This window comes from Apteryx rowi, unplaced genomic scaffold (assembly GCF_003343035.1).
Source record: "Apteryx rowi isolate R43461 unplaced genomic scaffold, aptRow1 scaffold_19, whole genome shotgun sequence".
NCBI classification, from domain to species: Eukaryota; Metazoa; Chordata; class Aves; order Apterygiformes; family Apterygidae; genus Apteryx; species Apteryx rowi.
The window spans coordinates 4189660-4207990 of NW_020448196.1; the positions used below are offsets into that span (position 1 = coordinate 4189660).

Consider the following 18331-nt stretch of genomic DNA (forward strand, 5'->3'; position numbering starts at 1 on the left):
CTCGGCCCCTCGGGGGTGGGGGGAGGCGTGTATCAGCCGCGGAGGGGGTCTCCTGTGCCCGCCGGCAGGGTCGTGCCTCACTGACTGCCTGGTGCTCTTTGCTCAGGTGCCCCTTCCTGCGTCATGTCGCTGCGAGGTTCCTGCTGCAAGACGGGCTCTGGCCGCAGCTCCTGGCTGTTGGCAGCCCCTGCTGCTCCTCGGGGCCGTGAGGATGTGGCTGCAGCCAAGCGCAGCTCCTGTGCGTGGAGAGGAAGAGGAGGAAGGCCTGCACGGAGCCACAGATGTTCCCTGTGCCTGCACAGGTGGGTTGGCTGCGTGCGGAGGGGTGGTCTTGCAGGGTTGCTCAGGGTGACTCCTAGCAAAGTCAGGCTCTCAGTCCCTTCCTTTCCCCGCTAATGGAGATGTCTGGACTTGGCCTGGAAGCAGCGTGTCCTGCTCAGCCACGTGGCTGGTGACAGCAAGATGGAGAACAGTGGATGCCCTGGACTCCAGTGCTCCCTTTGCTCCAGACACTGGGATGTTCAGTGTGAAGCAGAAAGAATAATGCTGAAGTGTGTAGGGTCAGTGAAGAGTGATAAGGCAAAGAGGGTGCTGAGACAACTGCAGGGTGTTGTAGAAGAGTTGTTCTTAGTGTAGACTTTAAGGGTGGCTGAGCTCCATCGTAATCTTTCTGAACTTTGGCCTTAAGTTCTATGTAAAAGGTCTGATGCTTTAAAAAAAAAAAAACACTAGTGATTCAGGCAAATGAGTACAGGGATCTCCTCAACTCTCTAAGTGGTGCATTACACCTTCTATCTACAAATAGACCAAATACCTTTGTGATACTACTTTACTGAATAGGTGACACAGTCTTGATCTTATAGATACCTGCAAACATCATGTTTTTCAGTCTTAGTGTTTTTTCTACACAGCAGAATGACTTAAAGTACTTGTTTCAGTAAGCATAAGAAGAGTGATTAACTTAAGAATCAGGTTTTATAAGTACATGTGAGTGTGGTGTTGAGCTTGCTGAGTTGAAATAGTTCAAACTGGGCTACTTGGTATATCAGATTCATTAATGGCTAATGGGAGCTAATGATCCATCTGGTCTTAATCTTACACTCTGTAACCAGTTTTGGAAGTGTTCTCTGAGAATCAGCAATAGAAATATCTTAGTTGCACATAGTGCAAAAGATTATTATAAGCTCACTCTTTTTTGTTTCAAACTGGTGTAAATGTAATGAAGTGCTTTTTGTTTGTTGATGCATTGTAATCCTCAGCGTAATTTTTCATGTAACTTCCACTTATCTATCAGATTTTATTGAATTGGTTCCTGCCCCTACAGGCGTTGCAAAGGTGGCTGCTGTGACATCTTTGTGTCATTAGGTGGCAGAGAGAAACAGGCTATGTTCTACGCTCGTTTGTTCTGAAACCTGTGAGCATTCAGAGTGATTGATAGCCTGACATTGTTTATAAATAGGCTGGTTTTATTAGGAGGCTCTTGAGAAACTAAACCTCTCCTTTTTTTTTTTCTTTCCCCTTTTTTTGACCATTCTGATTTAAGCATGAGATCTGTATGCAGTAGAAATGGATGCTGTCCTATACGTACTGTAGCAGATGTGTAGCAAAAAGGCTGCAGGGCTTTCTTAATATTTAATCTTGAAAGCTGTAGGCATAGTTGGTATGTAGATTTGTATTTGTATTACAGATGGAAGAATGTGAGTTGAAGTGATCTAAAGCCACGTGGCAAGTTGGTGACATCACTGAGAGCAGATTCTGGGAGTTGTATGCCTGCAGCCCTGGCCCTCTTCCTCTTCTGAAGGTAAAAAACATGCCTTCTCTGTGTGCTTCTATTTCTTTAGCTTGCCTCTTGGACTGGGCTTCTCAGACTTCTGTCGGCAGTGAAACAATAGCCATGTTACCAGGCCTTGAAGAGTGTCTAAACAGATACTATAAATGCTCTATATATTTATCATTTTTCTTTTTCAGAGAAAGGCAGGTAAACATGGCAGACCCAGGAGGTTTTCTCAAAGACCTGAGGTGAGCAGTAGTTCATGCAAGTCAGTGTTGATTAGCTCCATGCCCCAGCTCGTGTTGCAAATGTGGCTGTTGTGCCACGTTTGTGTCATTAGGTGGCAGAGAGGAAAAGGCTACGTCTTTGCTAGCGCTCCGAAACCTGTGAGCGCTCAGGGATGATCCACAGCCTGACAATTGCTTCTTGCTTTACCTTTTTTCTTTTTTCCTTAATATTAAAAGATGAAAGATGAAGGATTCACAGCTGTGGAGGGGTAGGGTACAGAAACTAGCCCTTGTCCTTCAGCGTGAAGGACATTCATTCCTTTAATGAAGGACAAGAGATACAATCGAGTTTTCTGCCATCAAACATCATCAGTCCTGTGCGCTCAGTATGCTGAGCAGCACACTTGAAAACTGTCAGTGTAGCTTTCCTGATGCCTTCCTCTACTCAGGATTCTTCCGTGGGAATATAGGACTGCACAGTGTTTTTACCTTGTGGTTTTGCAGTCTGTGCTCTTCCCCACCCCATCCTCTCAGAAAAGAAAAGAATATGCAGCTGAGTCTGAGTTTGAAGTCAGCTACTACTTCCTTAAAACTCTGAAAAATCCTTCTGAATTGTGGCTCACATCCATTTTTCTTGCTCTTAATTCCTTTTGATATGTGTTTTTTAGACAGAAAACTCTGAAGGCAGATGTCCAAGAAGACATTTTCACAGAAAAAAGGTGAGGGGTTTTTTGAACCTATATGATAGAAGGCATGTGAGTTATGACTTTGGCTGGAGTTGGTGTTGAAATTTTTGCACTTTGCTAATATCTTAACAGTTTAACATACAGAGAACAGGACTTTCTTCATAAAGCTGTTTGTTAAACTTGTGTTGAACTCAGTCTTGCCCTATGCTTACCTCCTAACTCTTGCGTTCAAATACCGGTCTAGGTGTAACATAGATGTAGCCTGAAACAATTTTGTAGGTATAAATTTCAGAATTTTCTTTTTTTCCCCTTGTTGCAAACTGCAGAGGAAGAGGTGGGAAGCCATAAGAACTTGTCTCAAATTCACTTGTTAGATACCATAGATGAAAAAGCCTCTGAGTCAGCAACATGTTTTGACTCCAGGTGTAGGGGGATGATCTTGCAGTTAAGATCTCACCACAACAGAGAGATTGAAAGCTAATTCAGGCTTCTTGCATATTGCATCTGATACCGTTATGGAGGAATGGCAGACTTCAGTATTCTTTATTGTAATAGTCCTGAGTCCTCAGAAGTTTTGCTGTTGTGATCTGTTAATGTCATTAAGGGGGCAGAGATGAAGGGGCTTCCTGTGCCTGAAACTTGCAAGTAGCTCAACATTAGTAGCTTAACATGATTTCCATGCACACCTCTTTCTCCAGAGAATCAGCGGAAGATGGAGCAAATTTCCTTTGAAAGGCAGTTAAATGGATGCCAATTTTAACTGCATCAGGAGAAGGTCCTTTCCTTTTTTGCAAGGACAAATAGAAGTAATAGTTCTATTCTTGAACTCTTTAATCCTATTTTTGCCGTCCTTGTGGCCTGCAAGACATCAGTGTTTGCTGCCTGTTCTGTCTGTGGAATGGGGATACCATGCCTCTTGAATTTTGCAGGGATTAACATTATGTAGATACCAAGAATTACACCTGTGTGTGGAGGAGGCAAGGGAAACAGATGCCTAAGTTTGTTGTTTTGAAAGTACTGGAGTGAGGTAGAAGCAGTTGGGTGTGGATTTAGTATATGAAGGAAATAGTACCCTACTTCTAAAATTTACTGTACTTAAAATGTAACTACTCTATCAACAACATCTTGACTCTCAAAAGTGCTAAGTAAGGTTGACCAGAAGGTGCAATCAACAATTTAGTCACTTTATGTATGAATACCTGCCTTCAAATCAGAGTGAATCTTCTGAAGTATGTCTTTAAAATCATGCTTGCTTCTGGGAGGAAAAAAAACAAAAAAACAAAAAAAACCCCCAGATCTTTTTCCTTCTTACAGGTACATGTGAGAATAGGAATGAGTTCTTCTGGAACTTGCTTCAAGTATTGAAGGTAGGCATTATGTCAGTTCTTGGAAACCTACTCAAACCCTAATGTGTTACCAAAATAGTCAGTGTTAGGGGACAAGTCCTTGGGCTGACACACCGTGGCCCTCTGACTTCTTAAGAGACTTGGACAAATTAAATACTTGCTGCTGGTGACATCTTGAATGTGTAACTGTGAAAAGAACTTAAAATTCAATATTCTTTCATCTTTTTTGCTCACAAACATCTACTTAAGGAGGAATGTTTTCAGGTTCATCCATTCAGGTACAGCAGCAATTTTTAGTTTATTTTCAAAAAAACCACTATGATCTTTAAAATATTTGTAAGCAGTCTTAAACACATTTCTGATGAATTTCTTCATGCCTCATTTGTGAAGTGCATTTTATTCCTCAGCTCCCAAAGCGCATCCTTTCAAGGGCACCTGTCAGTGAGTCAGAACTCTTGTATTCTGACAGATAAGTAGCGAAGACAGGATTTTGTTTTGTAAATGTGTAGTTTTATGTAAAGGGTAAAAGCTCATGCAAATGAACTTGGAACATCATCAGTTCCACATTCTGAGAATGAGAACAGCTGTTTGGCAAGCCAGTGAGCAAGCTGCATGTCAGTGCTTCCTGCAACTTTTGGGCCAGACACTTGATCGCTCAGTTAAGTTCAGCTGCTGTTTTAGCTCTGTTGCCCAAGCCAGGCAGTGATGAGACTTAACTGTTAATAATTGTTGCCCTGTTGAGACATAAATGTGACTGCAGTGTTGTATTTGTGTCAGGGTGATGCAGAAAGGATGTGTAGGCTGCTTTGTAGTTGATGTTCTTAAAGAATGGATGTAAATGCATTTATAGCAGCTAAACAAAATAGCAGAAGTGTATGAGAGCTAGTTGGAGGGGAAAAAAGTATTTTTATTTAGGAATTTTTTTTAGATGTTACCGGTTACAAACCAAAAGTTAATTAAAAGAAAATCACTTCTTAAGACATTGGTACATGGAAGAACTAGTCCATTTAAAATTAAATTGATGTTAACAAACGATACAACAGGCCTGATGCTAAGCTACTGAAGTAAAGCATTTCTCTCAGTTGTCTCCACAGTGAAGTCCTGTTTTAATCAAGTAGACACCTTTGCTGAGAGCCTACACTTTTACATGTTTTAAAGTGCCTGAGCTATTTATCAGAAGAGGTCTCTTCTTACCACATTGTAACACAGAATGCTACTGAAAGTGTTTGTCGTGTCACAAATTCAGAATATAATGAGAGATGGTGTCTTAGGCATACTGAAGAAAGAAACAAGTAAAAAGATTGATATCGGTAATATAAGCAAAAAAAGATATGCCAAAACCTGAAGTCTTTTTAAAACAGTAAAGTTAACCTTCAGTAAATGCAAAAGTGGAATGCTTTGCCCTGTTTCTCAGGAAGAGATCTATCTTCTCTGTGCATCAAATTCTAGCAGATAACACAGCAGACAAAATAGCAAAAATATAATTCGGCACAGTGTTGCTGCTTTAATTGATTTCTGCTGTGTTGATGTGCTAGCGTGCTGGCAAGAAAACTTGACCTCCAAGGCAGTGAGCCATTAAGGAGCAAAGGTGTTGATGCATTGTAGTAATTCTGTGCGTCACGGTCCTTTTTTGGGTGATGTGGTACATGTGGGCCTCTGCTGGGCTGGTGTTACTGAAACAAGTGGTGAGAGAGAAAAGCTATGGCTTCGCGAGCATTCTGAAGCTCTGGAAGGCTCTGCACTGAGTACTAGCCTGACAAAATCTGACACTGCTAAATGGTGGAAAATGTCCTCATTAAATGGGCATTATGAGGGCTAAAGGTGCCATTAACCAAGCGGGTAGCTGCTGGCTGCAAAATGAGCCATTTAATTGGGAAAAGCCACTGCCTAACTGCCTAAAAGGAGTGGCTTTGGAAAAGAATGCTAATAAGGTTGTTGGGGATACGGTTATGCAAAGAGGCATGCGTTAGGATGCAACTGTTCCATTTAAATTTCCTGGCTTCTTTTAACCCTGAAATATGTATTTGATTTTTTCATCAGCCTTTACTCAAATCAAGGGTCTTGTAGGGGTCGTGAGTGCCTAATGAGGCTCTTTAAAACTTTGGTATGTTAGATATAGCATATTTATTAAAATCTTCCAGTTAGCATATGCTGCTAACCATCTTCCCAAGACCGAGCAACAATCGCAGGCTATAAATATTACTTTACTGAAAGAATTACCTGGCTTTCAGCTGTAAAAAAGATGAATGTTTTGAAGTAGAAGTGGTCTTGAGAGAAAGGAGGAAAAAAAAAAATCTTGGTGCGCATTAAGTCAACCCTTTACAGTTTAGAACTGCTTTGTTATAGCTTTGAACACTGAAATAAACAGAGTTTTTCTTCCTTTGTACTTGATTTACCAACACAAAAATGTAAATACCTTGAAAAGTACTAGTTCAAAACTCCTGTGGTGAGATTTTACTTTGAGAAGTTTTTTTCTGTAAGTGAAAGCATTGTGTGGAGCAGTATTTTGCTGCGAACTCTAAAGTAGTTTGATACCCAGTAAGTCAAACAAAACAGTTACAGAAATGCAAAGAATAAATATCTACATTCAGTCTCAAGATGCAAAGGAGAACTTAAATGGTTGTTTTGGATAACACTGACATTAAAATAGTGGCCGACCTGTGTGGTTTTTTTGTTTGTTTGTGTTTTAAACTAACAGGTAAGGAGAAGTTCAAAGGTGTGAAGCTACACATTGAAGCTACAAATCCCTCTGTTGTTGAGACTTAATATACTAGGGCCTAAGCATAATGAAAATAAGTTCAAGCTGAGCAGAATACAATGAGCTCTCCGAGAGCCTGGCAGTCTACAAAATGCTGTCGTTCCTATGGCTTGCACAAAAGTTACCTCCCCATTACTTGATGAGACCTTTTTTGGTATGGAATTTACAGGGCTGGAATAAGAAGATGCTGCAGGAAGGTGCAGATTGAGGCTCTGATTTTATATAATCTGCAAATTTGTATATCTGCACATATCTGTAATATTAATTTAGTATCCATTTCAGGTTGTGCGTTGAGGATTTTTTTAGGGATAAGGCCATAAAAGCCTTTACCTCTTTCTTACTAGAGTTCTTTGGAAGCTGTTATATCACTGCTTATTTTAGTCTGTGGATTTCAAGAAAGTGTCCTGTACGTGAAAACAGGAGTACAATGAAAGAATTGGAATGCACCCTAGAAATAAGTGTTGCAAAGATTCATCTATAGCACAGCTCAGGAAATTTAAATGCTTTGGAACTGGAGAAGATTGCTGGCTATTGAAGTTATTTTCTAACATCCTGGGGCTTTTATTTATTTGCAGATCATGCCACGAGTTTTAGAATTTCTAGCAAACCTGCCTACAGCAAAAGAAAAGGTTAGCAGTGTCTGCGTTTGAAGATTCCTAAAGCTTCATCTTTTCTCGTACATGGGTTCAAATAAACTCCAACACTACAGTCAGTGAAAGTACATGTGATGTTGCTTGTGATTCAGAGTATTTGCTGCAACCTGTGTAGTCAAATGTCAGTTTAAAAAAAATTATAGTTGTTCTGCTCCAAGCATCCTTTCTATTTTTGCTGTGCTCCTGCTGAATACATCTTAAAAGTTGTAATCTTCCCTTCTCCCAGTAATCCCAACTCATACACTATTTTCACAGCCAGATTCTACAGTACTTTTGTGTCATCTTGTGTTTTCTCCACATGGCTAAGAAGGGGTTTTAAAAACAAAAATGAAATAAAGATGCCAACTGCAGTAGTTTGAAATGATTGTGCTTGTATTTTTATAGTACCCCAAGTAATATTCATTTTTAACCTTTCTAGGATTTAGAACTTTTCTTAGTGTGTATGAGAACTGTTTGTGTCTTTGCCTTGAACAATGAAAGGTGAAGTTCTGCTTCTTACCTCGCTCCCTTTCTAATGCTCTCGAAATCTGTTAAGCTATTAGAGCAACAGCTGCTCTGAAGATCAGGCTTTAGTCATTTTTCTCCCATATTGTAGGGTAGCTTGTAAACCATAAATATGTGTTCAGAAACACTTGTGCTTTTTATTAGTGAGGGACAAAACTCAGTTTTGTTTTCCAAATGCAAAGCCAGGATGTGTGAGTCAAAAGTCTGATGCTTGAGAGTGTCAGTCCAAATGTGATAGGTTTTTGTCAAAAGTGTCTTTATTTGAATAAAGCTGTCTTAACTAGTTCTGTTTAGTACATTGTCTCTCTCCCTGAACTTCATGTTTTCCTCATCGATGCTTAAAGAGATTCTGGTGTTTAGGATTATGTGGATAAGCAAGGAACATATGTCTTTCCTCCATCTTTCTGGCTGCTTACCTGCTGCTTTATCTAATCGTATTGCTTTGGGGGTGGGGGAATACTGGAGGAAATTAAATGTAGAGGGATGCTGTTTATCTGTGGAAAAAGTCCACAGTAAGATTTCAAGCCTAGAGACTAGAGAACCAAAAATAACTTTCTGGAAAACCTGAATGGAAGGTTTGGAGTGCTTAAGTTCCTTTTTCTAATAGCAGAAGAAGATTAATCTGCCAGTAGAGCTAGTTGCCATGGGAATAGAGGACAATAGAATAAAAGCTATGGTAGCTACATGTATCATTAAAAATTCCAGCGTTTGCCCCCTCCTCCCCCTTCACCCAACAGTCCCTTTGCAAACTGGCAGATGAACTGATAGCTGCATGTATCAGTCCAGCACCCGGAGGTGGAGTCTTCACTGACTCTTCCTCCGCAGTGTTAATAAGGAATTAAAGGTGGACTCGGATGGTCTTGCCATCCTTCAGAACAAACCCTAAAGATGCTCAACCTTTCTGTAGAGGAATTATGTTGGAAAGCTGACTTCTCTGAGGGAAGCAAGCTGCAATGGTTCTGTGCTAGATTTAGAGCACTGTTGACACACAAACATTTCCTCCATAAATAACCGTGAGAGGTAATGATGATCCTATAGAACTAATAGGAGGGAATACTGATATCTCTCTTCCAAAGGGCTCGTAAGTTTGCAGCCGTGACATTAAAGATTGCCTTCAGAGGCTATATATCCTGCTAGACATAATCTTTTTTTTCCTCGGTGGTTGTATGTCAGATATACGCTCCACTTCACTAAGCAATTGGCAAGAACACTGGCATATGGTCCAGCAGCAGGAATACGATTGTGCTGGGAACAGACAGCAAGCTCATGGTAGTTTACATAAACTCTTCCTTTCTGCCCATTGTTTTAAAAGGTCGAAGAATTGAACATTTAAAGGAAACAGGACTGTAGTTGGAGACCTGCTAGTATTTATGCAGCCAAAGGAGGAAATGTCTTGGTATCTGTTGAAAGGTTGCCTGGAAATTTATTTTAATAATGGGAGAAGCAATGGATTGTTCTGGTATTAATCTTTAACCTCTGCAGTGGAAGCCTAGCTTAATTTTAAGAGAATTAAATTGAGGTTGACTTATCCCTGAATGGCTGATTTAGTATCATGCAAAGTAACATGGAACATATATGGTAACCTGTCAGAATTGTTTCTGTAGTAGCCCTTAGCTTTCCTGTAGCTATTCTTGCCCTATATGCTTTCAAAACTGGCACATGAAATGGAATGGCTCATACTGTCTTGCAGACAATTTCATGCTACAAGCAGAAGCAGCTGGGTGGGGAGCTTCCTTTAAACCATCGCATCCCTGCCATGGGGCCAGGCACTTAACAAGGAATGAAACAATTGTCAGGATTCTCTTGGGTGGAAAAGTCAGCTTATTTGCTTCCTAAGTTACAGCTGGATCTTATGGTGAATGACTCAGATGCTTTTAAGTAGATACTTTTGGGTAGGGTAATCTACCTTCTTCTCTTTTAGATCACAAGAAGGCCGGTATTTAAACGGCTGCTGTTTTGCTATTGATGTACTGGTGTGATTCACGAAAAAGCTATTTATTTACATCAGAGATGTTCATCAAAATAAGATGTGACAAGTACAGCATGAATGATTCATTCTCATCTTTCTGCTCTGCTTTCCTGTTAATCAAGAAACAGTTAGATGCCTCCATCTGGGCTCCGGTTCCTTATCTCTTCCTGTGTCATCTTCTTCCCCCAAGCCTATTCAGCCAGGCTCTTGAAACTCCTGCTCTGCAGCACGCTCTTGGAGGCCAAAAGCGCCGTTTCAATGATTCTGCTGGGTGGTATAAGTCATGATGTTTTGCTTTTCATGAAGGAGAAGGGGCTGCAACTATGCTGAACTCCCTGTATAGGGTGTTTTCCTGTGGGGGAGAGGAAGGAGAAATAGGCCTTTGACCCTTGGCTTGACTTTACCCGAGGACTTTAGATTCTAAACTCTGGGATTGTGCTTCTCCCATTAGGAATATTTGGTGTTTGAAATCTTCTTCCAAAGCAAGGTCTTGAGGTTGTTCAACACGAGGGAGTGATGCACTTCCATCTGGCTAGCCAGGCCACTGAGGGTCATACAAGTTCGGAGCTGCTTCTGCAGCTCTTCTTTCAAATCGGGTGGTGCTCCATACAGCAAGTAGTCCTGCAGCAGCCCACAGACTTTAGCCAGGTTGGGCTGCACCATATCGCTTTTGCACTGCTTCATGAGTTTGTCGCAAGTCGCCATACAGTCCTTCCCATAGGTGCAGTCCACGTTCTGCTCACAGTGACGTCCCTTGAGGAAACCTCTGATTGTCATCTCTGTTGCCACCTTCCTCAGATTGACCATTTTGAAGTCGTATTTGTCATTGTAGCCCACATTCTTAAAGCTGGTTTCGCAGATGTAGAAGTTCCCATATGTCCCATGGAATATCTCTTCCACGAACTCCAGAAGGCCGATGGCGATTTTGGCCCGCCTGGGCCATGCTGGTGCAAACCACTGGTGGATGAGTCGGTGGATGACTGAAGGCAGCAGTGACTGGAGGAAGTGGGGGACATCTGTTCCATAGAGGGAGTTGTGGGGAATCTTCTCTGTGATGTAGAGGTCCCCGCAGTGCCCGAGGAGTTTGGAAGTGTGTTCTTTCTCGTGCAAGGAGAGCATGAGAAGAAATTCATTGAGCTGAAGTAGTGCCCAGATGGATTTAGCCTCTGCTAAAGACACTTTCCCATCTCTGTTCACATCTGCCATGGTGATGATCTGGCTCACCAAGGCTGCAAGAGAAGTCTGATCTCCTAGGTTGGACTGCAAACAGAATGAGAAATGGCATCAGACCTGTTAAAGCTTTCTGTGTTCAGGCTCAGTATTGTGAAAATGAATTGGGGAAGCAAAGAACCGAGCGCTTGGCTTGGAGGAAGACAGAATAGCCGCAGTGGTAAAGCAAGTCTTGTGTTATGTTACAGCTGGGCGGGTTTTGCTCCAGCATAATTGTAGCAGCCTAGGGGCTGCTCTAAACTCGGATGGGAAAAAACCTTTTAGAGCACATGCTGGACAGGGCATGAGTCACAGCTGGCATGAGATGGGCCTGAGTTTGGCTCTGCTCGGAGCCTCTGATTTACATGACATTATCACTGTAATAGAAACCCTGTGCTAAGGGCAGACAGTACATAATACTGCTTAGGAAAGGACTCAGCTGCAATTCAGAAACTTTGACGTGCGAGACCACTGCTTGCCAGTGACGCAGCCCCAGCAGGCCATGCCGTCGGCCGCGCAGGAGCGGCACAGCACGGCCGCGAGAGCCTGTGCTCCTGGGCTACCGCTTGTGGTCTGGCCTCTTGAAAGATCACTCGCTTTTCATATAATGGAGGGCTTATCCTGCTCTCGGTCCTGTCAAGGGGAAGAAACCTTATTTTTGCCACCCTCTTGTTCCTGGTGTCACCTGCGTTATAACGTGTCACTGTGGCCTTTGAAGCTCTGAATACATTTTGTACAAGGAGTAACTTGTAATTGCTCTTGAACAGGACTGTCACTGCAAGGGCCTCCCATGGTTTTGCGAATAAACTTTGCTGTGCACGGACGTCACTCAGCCACAGGACAGCAGCCTCCAGGGCTACTGGTGACAGAAACCTTGCAAATCAGCCGTCCTATGTAAGAACCAAGTTTCTTCACAGTTAACCAGGTACTTGCTCTGCAATATGTGTCATAAGGAGCCAGATCCTGCACCAACTCAGCTCTGATGAGAGACCTCTGACCCTAAGAGCTCTTATTTAAATGGAAGGGAAGATGGGTTTAGCTTAGGCTCTTTACTACTGGTAAGTAGCATTCCAGGCCTTAAAGGCTCCTGGAGGGATTTGCCACACTGACCTTCAGGAAATTCAGGAGCATTTCTTTGAACTCATCCATCGATGTCCCTCGTGTCGGTTTGTCAAAGAGAACCACATCCCTCCTGGGCACAGAATCCGGGTTGCTCTCTGCCTTTAAGGCCTCTTCAATACCGCATTTGATAATCACCTCTTTCTCCTTCCAGAGCCCACTGTAAACCTACAGCAAAGGAGAGGGAAACGGTAAAGACAGGGGAAAAATAACAGCAAACACAGAGAATAGGCTTGTGGGTTGACAGGAGTGAGCAGAACGCGGGAGGTTTCTGGCCCCAGGACACGGCGCCTCCAGCCTTGGAGACTTCTGCCTGCAGGGCAGCTTCAGCGAAGGGAAGGGCCGTACGCTTCCCTCGCTCTGCGAGCGTCTCTCCCATCTGGTATGCAGAAGCAGGGGAAAGAAAGAGGTGCCGTAGCTTCAGAACCTAGTTACGGCCTTTCTGCCTGGCCAGCTGATAGCCAAAGGGTTGGGGAACGTGCGCGCCGTGCTCCAGGAGGCCATGTGGGAGCTAGGGCGTCATCCAGCCCAACAGCAGGTCTGCAGAGGGACTGAGCGATGCCTCGAGGGGTTTCCCTCTTATCTGCTGTGCCAGTGCCGGGAACCCAGCTGAACAAGCCGGCCAGCGCTGCAGCTCCGGGCGAGCAGCAGCCCAGCAGGGCTTTGAGAAGAGCCTGCTCCAGCTCTTCCAGGCAAAAGACCTGGGTGATACAGGATGAGGAACAGAAGTGGGAGTGGGCAGAGCTTGGCAGATACCGCTTTGGGGGGTGATTGCACCCTTCTCCTGTAGCTAGTTGATCTCCCTAGAGGGGGAGAGACAGTTTTGCCCACGTGGTGACCCACCTGCTGCGTGGGAGAGGAGGAGAGGCAGCGCTGGAAGCGGAGGGTGTGCTCCTCACACAGGTCTTTGCATGTCGAGCCAGAAATGATTCCTTTCTTGTACTGGTCGCACTGGGGAGAGGAAGGCAGAGAGAGGAATTCACGGTGGTGCAAGATGAAAGGGGGCGATCCAAGATATACAGCCTCAGTCCCACAGCTTTGGAGCTGGGATGCCCCAAACACACCCCAGAGCCTGGGTGCATGCAAGCCCCTTCTGCGCCTCCCCATCCTGCCTGCCAGGTCCTGCTCCCCGTAACCCGCTGTGCTCCGAGCTCCTCGCCCACCTTTTCCCGCAGCCAGGCTGGAGTCAGCGCTTGGTAGCTGCGCGCTCGCACGTTCGACACGTGCACAGCACAGCCGAGAGGTTTCCCTGTGCGTTATGAGCCGCAGCTGCCCAGCCTCTAAGTCAGCCTCTGGCTGCTGCGAGTCCAGCGCCCTGGATAAAGGCGCTCTCCTTCCCAGGCGCCAGTCGGAGCCGTGGTGACAGGTCTCCCAACGAATGAGCGGAATTAGAAAGCCAGCAGTGCAACCAGCACCACGGCCTTGATGCTTTCCCACGGCACCTGAGATTCCCTCACCACCCGCTTCGCTGCAGCTCGACCCTGCACCTTGCACTGACGTTGCTCGCTGCTCCCGTAGCAGTGGCAATGCAGTTTATGTTTGTCAAAAAGGGGTTTGGCCTCTAAGGTCACAGTCTCCTCGTGACTGTGTCTGCACAGAGCTGAGTCCAGCTGGTTTTGCAGAGAATCCAGACCGCAGCTCCAGCAACCCACGTGCAACAACAGCCCCGCTCTGGTTCTGCTGGGGCTGGACTCATTCACAGATGGAGCTTGAAACAGTGCAAACTCCCTGCTTCTTTTGCTAGTTTTCCCTTGGTGGACATCTATTTGCTGTTTTAAGAAGTTCTGTTGTGCCGCAGAGCTGTGCTAAATTAGTAAATGCAGCAGCATTTATTAGCACACGAGCTGCTCAGACCCTGGGAAGTGGTGCAGGCCTTGGGACAGCTAATGAGTAAGTAAACACCAACTAGTTTTAGGTGCACTTAAAAACCATCTTGCAGTCTACTCAAGGGAGGCTGATGACTTCTGGAAGTACATTTGCCTGAATTATTTGTTACCAGTGCCAGAAATTAACAGTTAAGGTGGCAATCAATGGGCGATTACACAAACACACATTTCCCTTGTTGTTTCTCGATTTACTTTATATATTTGACAGCATTTTGTTTCTCATCAGTGTCACTGCATCCCTGGTGAGCCTGTTTCCTTTGGTTTCGTGCGAGTCTTTCACACAAGAGAGAAACACCTTTTAAAACAGGCAGTCTGATTGCAAAGCCACGCAGGCTGTTTGGAGGCAGGAGCAATATCTGCAGCTGCCAAAAAGTTACTTTGCTCTGGGGATTTTGAGGTTCTCTGGGACAGAGCGGTTGTGCGTGGCACCACTGCAACGTCACCTTGGTGTTTGCTGCAGGTCTGGCTGCCTTTTGGGACCACCCGGCGGCTCCGGGGCTGGCTGGCCGCCGGTGGGCGACTTCCCCAAACTCCCTGGGGTGTTTGTGCAAAGGAAACCCCAGCCCCAGGACTCCTCTGCCCCAGGATCAAAGATGCAGCTCACCGCTGGCCACGGAGCAAGGGTTTTTTTAAGGGGGGGCATGGAGAGACGAGTGTCTCGGTGCACCTGAGCCGCGGTGGAAGCGGCAGCAGCTGCGGCCGGTGGGACCGGCTGCAGGACCGGCCGTCTCGGGGATGGCCCAGAGCCTTTAAAGTGGTGGGGCTGCACCACTTCCCTCTGCTCTGGGGAGCTCTCCTTTCCTGCTAGCGGATTTGGGGGAAAAGAGACCTTCCTGAGCAAGCCTTGAGCAAGCAGCCTCTACTTCTGCTCTCCCGCGCGCGCATCCCGCCGTCGTTGCCTTGACATTGCAGCTCGTTTCCACGGACCGGCCTGGGCGCCGATTTGCCCGTGTCCGCTCGGCCCGGCGCGCTGCCCTCCGGCACCTCGTGCCCCGGCTTTGCCGCCACCCCGACGGGATGCGGTCCGAGCTCCGCGGCGCACGAGCCCTCGGCCGTTCCCACCCGCTCCCTCCGCGGCCCCGCGGCGCGGGCGGCTCGCCGGCACTCACGATGATCACGCGGCAGACGTGGCCCCGGCAGAGCTCCGAGTAGGACGCGTAGTGCATGTATGCCACCCAGCTGCCCACGAAGATGCCCAGCCACACCACCAGCAGGTATTTCACTTTGATGCCGGGCAGGCGGCCCTGGAAGAGGAGGGAAAGGGAGGTGAGGGCCGGGGCTCTGCGCAAGGCACCTCCGGCTGCTGCAGCAGCTCCCACCGCGCTGCCGGGTGGGTTTGTCCCCGGTCCCCACTGATCTGAGTGACTCAGACCTGTGCTGGGGAAGCGCAAGTCCCCGCGATGATTTTATTATTATTTTTTTTTTTTCCCCTCTACAAACCAATTTGAGCACTGGTGGAAATTTCAGCCCTTATATGTGTGTGTGTGTGTGTGTGTGTGTATATATATATATATATATATATATATATTCACCAGTCTCTTATGCAACTCCCGCTGCAAGTAGGTCATTTAAAATTCCCTAAAAGCAGGGAGATTACAGCGCTGGGTTCGGAGGAGCCGGCTGAAGCGCTCAGCCCCGCGGGGCCGACGGCCGCGCAGCCGCCTGCCCAGAGGATGAGCCGCGCGCCGGTGACCGCCTGCCCTCCGCAGCGCAGCCGCTCGCGGAAGGCTCCGCTCTCTCCCGGGAGGCGTTTCTCCCGCGGCCGCAGGGCCCTCCTGGCTTTGCTGGCGTTCGGTCCGGGGAGGAAAAGCACCGTCCTCCCCGTCCCCCCCCCCAAGCTCCCCCCCCCGGCTCGGTTTGGGGGCGCTCATAGCGCACGCGAACCAGCTCAGCCCTGCAGCCCCGAGCGCTTTGCAGCGGCCGCGGCCCCGAGCGCCTTCCCCAGCCCGATCGTCCGAGTTCAGCCAGAATTAATGGGTTTCCCGGCTAATCGGCAGACAAGCGCGAAAGCGTCTAGTTTGGAGTCGAGATCGCGACACCGCGCGCATTAATTGGAAATACCAAAGTGTGAACCGGCCCGCGATGCCCGCTGCCGGCCTGCCATGTTTCCCTGTCAAGCAGATGCGCCGCTAATTGATTCCTCTTAAAAGAGAAGCTAATTGCAATGAGGACTTGTCAAATGTAAAAGACGTGTGGCTATTCCTATGCGGCTGTGTTGCACTTAAGAGCTAAAAAACAAAAAGCAGCCGGAGGCAGCGAAGCCGGGCGCACGTCACCCCGCTGCCAGGTAAGGGGCCCGTTAGGAGGCAGAGACATGTCCTGGGGGTGGTAAAATCCTGGAGGGACCAAAATGTCCCTTTTGGGGCTTATTCAAGCCAAGCATCCATCCCGTTCCCAGGCCGGAGGGGGGGTCGGGAACACGAGCTGAGCACGGCACAGGCAGCGCTGCTTCATTCTCGCATAAAATGGTGGAAACGGAACCCGGAGGTGGGGAACCGTCGCAGCGCCGGGGGTTGGTAGCACCGGTTTGGTCTGCAGCGGTCGCTAAGGTTTGCCCTGGGGGAAGGAGCACATCCGAGCTCCTGGAGCCCGAGGCCAGGGCGGCTCTGCCACCTCCCTCTCGGAGACCCGGAGGGTGCGCTGGAATTGCTCTTTGCTTGTTTGACTTGATGTATTTAGTTTTAGGACTGATCCATGGGAAGCAAAAGCAACTTTACAGCGCTTAAATGCAGCTTTTCTTCAAGCTACTGTTCCCTCTCCCCCAGCAGCTGCTGCAGGCGGCATCGGGGCCCCAGCGCATGCAGCGTCACGAGTTGTCGCCCTCTAGGTCTCAGCAGGGTGACGGGCAGGGGATGCCCCGGGGAGCGAGAGCCGGGCAGCTCCCCTGCAGACGGTCTCATCCCTGCAAGCGTCTCCTCCTCCTCTCCCCGGGCTTCAAAGGCAAAACGAATGGAGCGACGCAAAGGCCTGCTCCATCCCTGCTGCTCCCCAGCAGCTCCCCGCGCCCTGCCAGGGCCGCTCTGCCGGCGCCTGCGCTCCCGTCTCCTCGCCGGGCTGGCACGGGGCAGCGGCGGCGGCGAGGCTCTGCCCGGGGACGTTGTTTCGTTGCAGGTCCCGGCGGCCTGGGACGGCGCCAGGGCTGGCACGCTCCACGGGGCGGTTTAGCGTGACCGTCATCTCGCTGCCGCTGCCACCGCGTATCCGCACGGGTGATCCCAGCACGATGGGGATCCAGCTCCCAGTCCGCACTCGCGCCAACGTGAACCGGCTTCCCCGTCCCCTCTGGGCCGGGCTCTGCTCCCCGCCGTCCCGTGGGCCCCCGCCGCTGGCACCGCTCCACGGCGATTTACACCACGCATCAGTGCACACCAGGCAGCAGCTCTTCAGGCCTTTTTTCCAAGGTTTTCTGGAGAGCAGACAGCCTGCTGCGGTGGCTCAGCTGCCAAAGGCCCGTCTGCCCGGAGCGGCAGCGCCCGGCAGGCTCCCGGCTCAGCCCGGCGGGGACACCGGTCTGGCGGGGACACCGGTCCGTCCGGCAGTGCGGCCATCCAGTGTCCGGCAGAGCTGAGCCATCGCTGCAGCGCTCTGGCTGCAGGCAGCGAAGCATCAGTGGCCACGAGCTCTGCCCGGAGCTTCCCCCGGCTCCTGCCTCCGCGCCGTGCCTCCATCCTCCCGCTGCGCTCCGGGTCTCCCCGCCTGCCCAGAAGCCCCCTCCCCACGTTAGCCGGTTCTCCGTGTGATCGCGCCGGAGCCTGGCGCAGCGGGGCTTTCCCTGGGAACCCCCGGAGCCCGGGAACTTGGCGAGAGTCGGGATTTCTCATCCCTTTGCTGCAGAGGAAACACCCAGGCCAGCAACCGCCCGGCCCGGCGCTCGCAGCCGCCCGGGAGTTTTCCTGCGGCGCGGTGGGGACGCGGCGCCTCTCGCACCGGGGAAGGGTCGCCCGCCCCGCGGCAGCCCCCAGCCCCGCGCAGCGCCGCCGCCAGCGCCACGGAAGGGAGGAGGGGGAAAAGGAAAGCCAAGCCGGGGAGGCGAGGGGATGGTTCTTGCTGCTGCACTGCTGCATCGGCTTGTGCATCCATTCGGGCAGGGCTCAGCGATGGACTCCCCGTGCGCTCCAGGGGCAGCGCGGCTTCCCTCCGGCACCGGCACCGGCACCGGCACCGCCGTCCGGCTGCGCCTTATGCAGCCGCTCCGCGGGGCCG

General features: G+C 48.5%; 1 protein-coding gene, 1 long non-coding RNA gene and 2 other non-coding genes across 4 annotated transcripts in view; 3 read left to right on the top strand and 1 right to left on the bottom strand.

The window, feature by feature from the left end:
- Positions 1–7791, top strand: part of LOC112964331 — an 8053-nt gene extending 262 nt beyond the window's left edge. Inside the window, exons 2-7 of the long non-coding RNA XR_003252926.1 lie at positions 107–302; positions 1688–1801; positions 1969–2019; positions 2667–2717; positions 3999–4051; positions 7364–7791. This is a non-coding gene — a long non-coding RNA (uncharacterized LOC112964331). The remainder of the gene's footprint in view (positions 1–106; positions 303–1687; positions 1802–1968; positions 2020–2666; positions 2718–3998; positions 4052–7363) is intronic.
- Positions 1312–1447, top strand: LOC112964366. Its single transcript, XR_003252936.1, has one exon. It is a non-coding gene; the product is annotated as a small nucleolar RNA SNORA17 (small nucleolar RNA).
- LOC112964367 lies at positions 2058–2191 on the top strand. Its single transcript, XR_003252937.1, has one exon. It is a non-coding gene; the product is annotated as a small nucleolar RNA SNORA17 (small nucleolar RNA).
- Positions 7792–9930: 2139 nt separating the features above from the next.
- On the bottom strand, positions 9931–15525 carry FAM69B (family with sequence similarity 69 member B; the record flags this gene model as incomplete). Its single annotated transcript, XM_026062070.1, has 4 exons — positions 9931–11174; positions 12234–12410; positions 13086–13193; positions 15238–15525. Coding segments are annotated over 4 exons (1386 nt in total), but the record flags the coding sequence as incomplete, so codon positions are not given.
- Positions 15526–18331: the final 2806 nt, after the last annotated feature.